The sequence below is a fragment of the Nothobranchius furzeri genome, chromosome 2, assembly GCF_043380555.1.
Source record: "Nothobranchius furzeri strain GRZ-AD chromosome 2, NfurGRZ-RIMD1, whole genome shotgun sequence".
Classification (NCBI taxonomy): domain Eukaryota; kingdom Metazoa; phylum Chordata; class Actinopteri; order Cyprinodontiformes; family Nothobranchiidae; genus Nothobranchius; species Nothobranchius furzeri.
Window position 1 is genome coordinate 52,743,912 of NC_091742.1, and position 7,503 is coordinate 52,751,414.

Below are 7,503 nucleotides of genomic sequence, written 5' to 3' on the forward strand. Positions count from 1 at the left end.
TATTCCCCACCAGGACAACAGGGGGCGGAGCATTTTTCGGAGGTATCCTGCGACCATAACACTCATGTATCCAGCCCACGATAGTGTACTTAGTAATGTGTTTATGTATTTCTGAGACTTTATAAACAGAGACTATACAAGTGCGGATAAATGACCCACACTTGTATAGCACCTCTCAGAGTAAGGACTCCAAAGCGCTTTACACTACAGTGTATCATTCATCCATTCACACACACACATTCATACGCTGGTGGTGATGAGCTACGATGTAGCCACAGCTGCCCTGGGGCACACTGACAGAGGCAAGGCTGCCGAGCACAGGTGCCACCGGTCCCTCCGACCACCACCAGCAGGCAAGGGGGAGTTAAGTGTCTTGCCCAAGGACACAACAGCAGAATTCTCTGTCCGGAGCCGGGATCGAACCTGCAACCTTCCGAATACTGGACAACCCGCTCAACCTGTTGAGCTACTGCTGCCCCAACACAGACAGATTTGTCCTTCATTCTCATCCACCTCTTCATGCAGTCACCTCCTCTAAACCCACGTTTCCCATCATTTCCGTCCAAGTTTGCTCCGTATTCTGTACTCCATCAGGCACGGGTGAACAAACGTTCATATTTTCTGACTTTTTCCACGATGCGTCCTTCATTCTATTCTGGGTCTACTGCTAAATATTGTTTTACTTTTTAATGGGGCAACAGCGGTGCTGGTGACGAATTTACAGGAAGTGGCGTCCTGACCAATCACAAGCTTGTGACCTCTGTCACTTTTGACAGATAGTTAGATTTTTGTGTATGTCTCCATCGCCCTCTTTGAGCCTGTCGGAGAGCCCTTGCTCCCATGCAACAGCGGACAGTGGACAGTCCCGGCTCTGGGAGTGTCGACATGGCTCCTGGCTCCGATATTCTCAGGCAGCTTTCCTAGTTAGGATTTTGTTACTAAGCAGCCCGGAGGTGCCTTCACTTTGGAGTCGCTCTTCCGCGTTTTTCTTTTTAAAAACGCCCTGAAAAACTACATTAGCTTTGGGTTAGCATGTAGCTAATGTCCCGCTGATCTCCGACTGGAGCGAGGGCTGATGTAAAAGACCACGGTGCCTGGCTATGATCGCAGCGGTCTGAGGTTCTGCTTGTAATTTAACAGTCCTGGTCCATATCAGATCTCCACGGGCATGACTATGGCGTTGCACAGAAGCCAGGTGGCTGTGTGGGTGTGCTACCCTAGTCCCCGCAGCCCCTTAGTTTCTTGGGTTAGCTAAGTTAATAGCCACATTGGTTCATTTCTTCCAAACGTTAACAGCCCCAAACTTAGCTCCACCTCTTTTACCATTTTTGGATTGTCTGAGTGTGACGGGACGTGATACGGTCAAAATGGCGGTGGTGGGAACCTCCCATTTGGAAACAAAAACTTGTAATTCGAGCCTATGGACATTATTTGTCCAGTATGATCAAAACCATCACTTGAATATTAATAAAGACCGCCCATCCACTCATCCATTCACCTATCCATCTCAGTCCATTTATCCATTTGAACTGAATTCAGTAGATTACTGTTAACTGATCAGTAATCACCTTTAACAGGAAGTGTCTCAGTGTGATTCTCTAAAACCAGATGTTTAACTCCACAAGAGTATTTCTTTTCTGAGAGGCCGGTGTGAAAATCAGAAAACTGAAAACAGAAATTAAAAAGCCTAATTATCTGCACATCTGGGGGCATTATAATGCGCATTTCTTTTTTCAATCTGTTCATGAGTAGATTTTTTTTTATGAGAAAAACATCACCTGGCAAGACCATGGACGTAATTTTCACTTTAGAAGTGGGGGGGACACGGAGTGGGGGGGGGGGGGACTTTACAGTATGCTCTAATGGGAAACAGGCTTCAACACAAACGGTTGTTTTCTGCTTGGTCCTAGAGCTCAACTAGTGTCAATTTAATATAGTGTAATATTGTTTTTGGATGGTAAAAAGTGCAGGGGTCAAACCTTGACTTTGGAATAAGGGGGGGGGGGGGGGACATGCCCCCCCCCCTCCCAAAAAAAATTACGTCTATGGGCAAGACCCGTACCCAAAAAGATCTGCTGTGAATATCTAACTTCTAAAGCAGAAGCTTTGGCTTCTTCAGACCATTAAACAGATGCTGTTCATCCTCCACCTGCAGCGCAAATGCTCAGCTGTTCACATCATCTGAGTGTGTGCGTGCGTGTGCGTGCGTGTGCATGCGTGTAGGAATGTAACAGATCCGTGTGCACTAGTGAAGATGTGCAACAAGGAGTAAAAGCAAATGCCATCTCCTCCACACCTGAATTACGCGCAGCGTGCGTCTGGGCGAGTAGGTCCTTCCTCTTCAGAGAGCTCCGGGAATGTAATCCTTAAAAAATACAATATCTGCGAGTCTCGCTTCAGATGACTTCATAACTTCTTTGGTTATTATGTCGTTGGGAACTGCTTCAGCGGCGAGTTCGGGTTTATTAGAAAAAGAAAACTATCCAATAAATCATCTGAAATATTGAAAAAATATCCATGCTGGTTTATTACTTTCCTGTCACGTTATATGAAATCCATGCTGTGTGCTGGAGGAGGGGCAGCAGCAGCTGATGAGGTTCTCGTTCTTTTTTCATGAGAACACATTATTAGAAGCAGGAGCTCACCATGAAGGAGGAGGACGGAACGCTGCGGCTGGACGCAGCACAACTCCTCACTAACAGGAGAGGCATGGCTCCATCTCTCCGTTGATTTATTTATATGTTCACGTTTAACTGAAGTCGTTTATCTTTAGGTTAAACTGGTCGTGAATGTGGAGACTGGCTTCCGTTAGGTGGGGTTCGTTTTCGCGCGCGTTATGGATGGACTCTAGATGATCAGAGGCGATGGATTCCTGGAACGGAAACGACTCCTCCCGGATCCCGGACACTGGTGGATACTCCCTCACGGAGACGGCCAGCATCGCAGCTCTGGTAGGGTTTTTAATCGTGTTTACCGTGGTGGGGAACGTCCTGGTGGTGATAGCCGTCCTAACGAGCCGCGCGCTGAAAGCCCCCCAGAACCTGTTCCTGGTGTCCCTGGCCACCGCGGACATCCTGGTCGCCACCTTGGTGATGCCTTTCTCTCTGGCGAACGAGCTCATGGGCTACTGGTATTTTGGGAAAGTTTGGTGCGGGATTTATCTGGCCCTGGACGTTCTGTTCTGCACCTCGTCCATTGTGCACCTGTGCGCCATCAGCCTGGACCGGTACTGGTCCGTTACGCAGGCTGTAGAGTACAACCTGAAGCGGACTCCGAGGCGCATCAAGTGCACCATCGTCATCGTATGGCTCGTGTCCGCCTTCATCTCGTCTCCGCCGCTCCTTTCCATCGACAGCAACGGCGACTTCCGCCTCCGGCCCGAGTGCGAGCTGAATGATGACACCTGGTACATCCTCTCCTCCAGCACCGCGTCCTTCTTTGCGCCCTGCCTCATCATGGTCCTGGTGTACATCAGAATATACCAGGTGGCCAAAACCAGAACCAGAACCATGTCGGGGAAGAACCCCAGACCGGATGTGACACATACTGAGAATGGACTGAGCAAAGCCTCCTCACCTTTCCATGACGAGAGGGAGAATGGTCACTGCCAGTGTCCCCCTACACCCAGCCAGCGCACAGCCACCATGGGCCCACAGACTGAGGAGGCTGACATGGAGGAGAGCTCCTCATCAGAGGGCAAAGGTCACAAACACCAGGACTCCCAAAAAACCAGGAGGCCCAGCCAGAGGAGAAGCTCTCTGACCAAAGAGCCCGCCCGTATCTCCAGGGTCAGCAACAAGTCCATAGACCTGTTCACCCCCAGGAGGAAGTGTCGCCGTAGCTCTTTTGCAAGAAAGAAGGTCTCCCAGGCCAGAGAGAAGAGGTTCACCTTCGTCCTGGCTGTGGTCATGGGGGTGTTTGTTGTGTGCTGGTTCCCCTTTTTCTTCAGCTACAGTCTGTATGGGGTGTGCAGAGAGACCTGCAAGATCCCAGAGCCGCTCTTTAAGTTCTTCTTTTGGATTGGCTACTGCAACAGCTCCCTTAACCCAGCCATTTACACCATCTTCAACCAGGACTTCAGGAGGGCCTTCCACAAGATCCTTTGCAAGTCCTGGAAAAGGTCCTTTTAGGTCTTCTGCCCTAAACTGTCTCATTGTCCAGTTTTATGTCCCGAAGCAGCTGCTGGGAGTCTTCAACACGTGTTTCTGCAGGTGTCTCACATCCAGATATGGTTCAATTTACAAAAAGGAAAAAAAAATCTCAGAATTGTGTTTGAGTGAGAAAAAAACCATCAGTGAAGTTAAATCTAATGGGTTACTCTAAGCCCTGCCCAGTTTGTTCCTTTCTGCCGTGTTCTTAATTAAACAAATTTGTAACAATGGACGGATGGATCTTAAGAGTGAAACACATCGTAAACACAAGCTGAAGGTTAGCAGAAGATGCAGAGTCCAAGTTTAATTAAACTGTGGCATTTTGGGAAATATGCAAATTTCTTCTAAATTGATAAATGAGACTATTGAAACTGGCTTTAATCTATTTTTATTCTATTTTTGCAAGAATGCCAGAAAAAAGGTGGAGCCAAAAATATTCAGTGGAAACGCAATAAGAAATGTCAGATTTGAGCATCTAATGCCACAAATGAACTTGCTAAATGCCATTTGGCTTCTCTGCACTGTAAAAACTGGTACTTTAGAATAACTAAAAAAAATGAATGGATGGATTTCCAAACATTTTTGTGGGTTTAGTGGGATAACTGGTAGTTTGAGTTAAAAAGAATTGTTGTGTTTTTCCTCTTTTTACTATAATATTTAATTAAAACATAATGCTAAATTTTCCAAACAATTTTTGAATATGGAAGATGATTTTTTTGGCTGGAAATAAAATAAAATAAAATGAATTTTGTGGTGTCTTAAAATGTCGTAATAATCAGTGTTAATTTTAATTTAATCTTAATCTTTTGACTAAATTTGTTTCAATTTTAGTCATAATTTAGCCGCCTGATTTCATTTAAATCTAATTTTATTCAGCCAAAAGAAAAAATTTGTTTTTATTCTGATGGTTTAATCTCAGAATTCAGACTTTTTTTCTCAGAAAAAAAAATCTGAGTTCTGAGAAAAATATTCAGCAAAAAGTCTCATTTTAAAAACATTTTACACCATTTATTTCTAATTTGCTCTGACGATAAGTTGCAATTGTTTAAATATTATTTGTTTCTTGTTTTGCTATCTCCTGGCAACATAATATAATATTTAAAAAAGACACAAAACAGAACTGCCAATCACACTTTGGGTGTCGACTAACATGGAAAAATGGCATAACGAAGTTCTTGGACTCGGCTAGCACAGAATAGCATTCGTTAGTTTAAGCTAGCATAGCATGCAGTAGTTTTAGTTCTAACTAATTTTCATGGGTTTCTAAGGAATAAGTATTATGAAAAACTTTAATCTGTGACATAGGAGTAAAACCAAACTAAAACAGTACCTGAGAGACCCACCAGGCTTCCACGTCTGTGTAATACAATATGGTGGTCTATGGTGTCAAAAGCTGCACATAGATCCAGGAGCACCAGGAATGAACGCTACACCTGATCTACTCCAAGCTCCAAGGCTGAATCGTCGCATCACATTATTATTTTTTCCAAGTGTGGTGACTATTAAACTGTCATATTTATAGTCAAAATAAAAAACAAACAAAACAAAGTAGCTTATAAAATCTGCTAATCTATTGGTGGTTGTAAACCCCTGATCAGTCCATGAAGTGAAGTTCGTTTTATTTATATAGCACTCATCACAGAAAGAGAATCATAAGCCTAACCCTGCTTCACGGAGATCAACAAAGCAAAACAAATCACAAAGTTATTAAATCAAAATGGCCTTAAAAGAAAACTAAACAGCAAATATAAAATACATTTTTATCAGAAAAAACAAAGTCATGAAATTATTAAATGATTATTATCTTAAAACAAATGTAAGTTAAAGGCATTTAAAATAAAAAAGAAGAAAAACACAAAAGATTTAGGTGACAAACAAAGTTTACTTTAGATTTTAGTTATTTGGAGATTTTGCTTCAACGTAGACCTCGCCTTTAACTTTTTTAAGCTAAGCTCAGCTCTCCAGCTCCAGATTGTGTAGTCTATAATAGAGAAAGTACAATGATATTAGAAGCATATTTTAAGTGATTCCAAAGTAACAGTTTAATCTTATGGTATTCAGCAAGCTTACATGAGATCATCTAGAATATTTTTCAATATGTCAAACTATTTTGAATAAAAATGCAGAATTCTGATTAAATCAAACTCACATTGATTTAGAAGTATTTTGACTCTTTGCTGCTCACCAAACGATAATTATTTGTTTTCAAATGTTTCCGTTAGAAAATTGACAACTTGTGAATTGTCACAGATTTCCTCAGAGTGACAGTGTGTATTTCCCTGGCAATTGGGCCATTTCTTACCTAAATGATTGCAAGCATGCATTACTTTTGTGGTCAAGTAAGACCTTACCGACGGATGCCTATTAGGGTCAAAAATCCTTGGGAGCACAACCTCAAGCAAAATACCATCAGATTCTCTTTCATCACTGGTAACGAGTGAAGAGGTAAATGTGTAAAACAGCAACGTTTATCAATGGTGAAAGTTTTGTAATCATTTGTTACAAATAAGCTTCCATAGCGAACATGGCATCCAATATGGCGTCGCCCAGAGACTTTGACCCGCATCCATGTATTTTACACCCGATTTTTCTGGTTATGGTTTATATGTTGACATTTCTCCATCCCCAGTGAGTCGTGGAGGATGGCTGCTTATACTGAGCCAGGATTCTCTGGAGGTTTCTTCCTGTTAAAAGGGAGTTTTCCTCTCCATTGTCGCTGTATGCTTGCTTAGTACACTAGTCAGTGACTGGATGCAATTTGCTGGGTTCCTTATATAGGAACATTTTTCTGATTGGCTTAATGACCTGACCTGAATTGTTTACTGTACTGTTTACTATGTGAAGTGCCTTGAGACGACACTTGTTGTGATTTGGCGCTTTATAAATAAACTTGAATTGAATTGAAACTGCCAATATTTTTCAACAACTGGGCATCTTTTAAGTTACAACAGCATTTTGATGGACATTTCCAGAGATTAATGGTGAAAACTACACATTGCCACTTTAAAAGAGCAAAACAAATAAGTTGGATTTTTTTTCCTGTTGTCTTGGTTCCCCTGCTTTTCCATATTTCAGCATCCACAGCATTTTGCAACTGTAAGGGTGAAGCTGGAAGCTTTGAGCGTTGTCATGGTGATCCATTACACTGAACAATGGTGACAGTAAGGGTGTCCTAGGTACGGGTACTGTTTGACCCTAAAGGCTGGTTCATGCTTCTCCGTCAGCTCCGCAAGGGACAGACACGCACGGATTGACGGAAGCGTTTTGCCCTCATACTTCTCAGTCTCCTGCGGAGTGTTGCAAAGCAATTCCCCGGCAGGACAACAGAGGGCGTAGCTCTGTTCTGTGGTAT

At 43.1% G+C, this 7,503-nt stretch overlaps 1 protein-coding gene across 1 annotated transcript; it reads left to right on the forward strand.

Moving 5' to 3' along the window:
- Window positions 1–2,579: 2,579 nt before the first annotated feature.
- LOC107377377 (alpha-2 adrenergic receptor) lies at window positions 2,580–4,617 on the forward strand. The gene has a single exon (XM_015946911.3). It carries the CDS (start codon window positions 2,865–2,867, stop codon window positions 4,128–4,130), a length of 1,266 nt encoding a protein of 421 aa, XP_015802397.1. The 5' UTR covers window positions 2,580–2,864; the 3' UTR covers window positions 4,131–4,617.
- Window positions 4,618–7,503: the final 2,886 nt, after the last annotated feature.

Excerpts from the sequence above, each read along its gene's own strand:
- LOC107377377 (XM_015946911.3), top strand. The coding sequence starts at position 2,865 with ATGGATTCCTGGAACGGAAACGACTCCTCCCGGATCCCGGACACTGGT.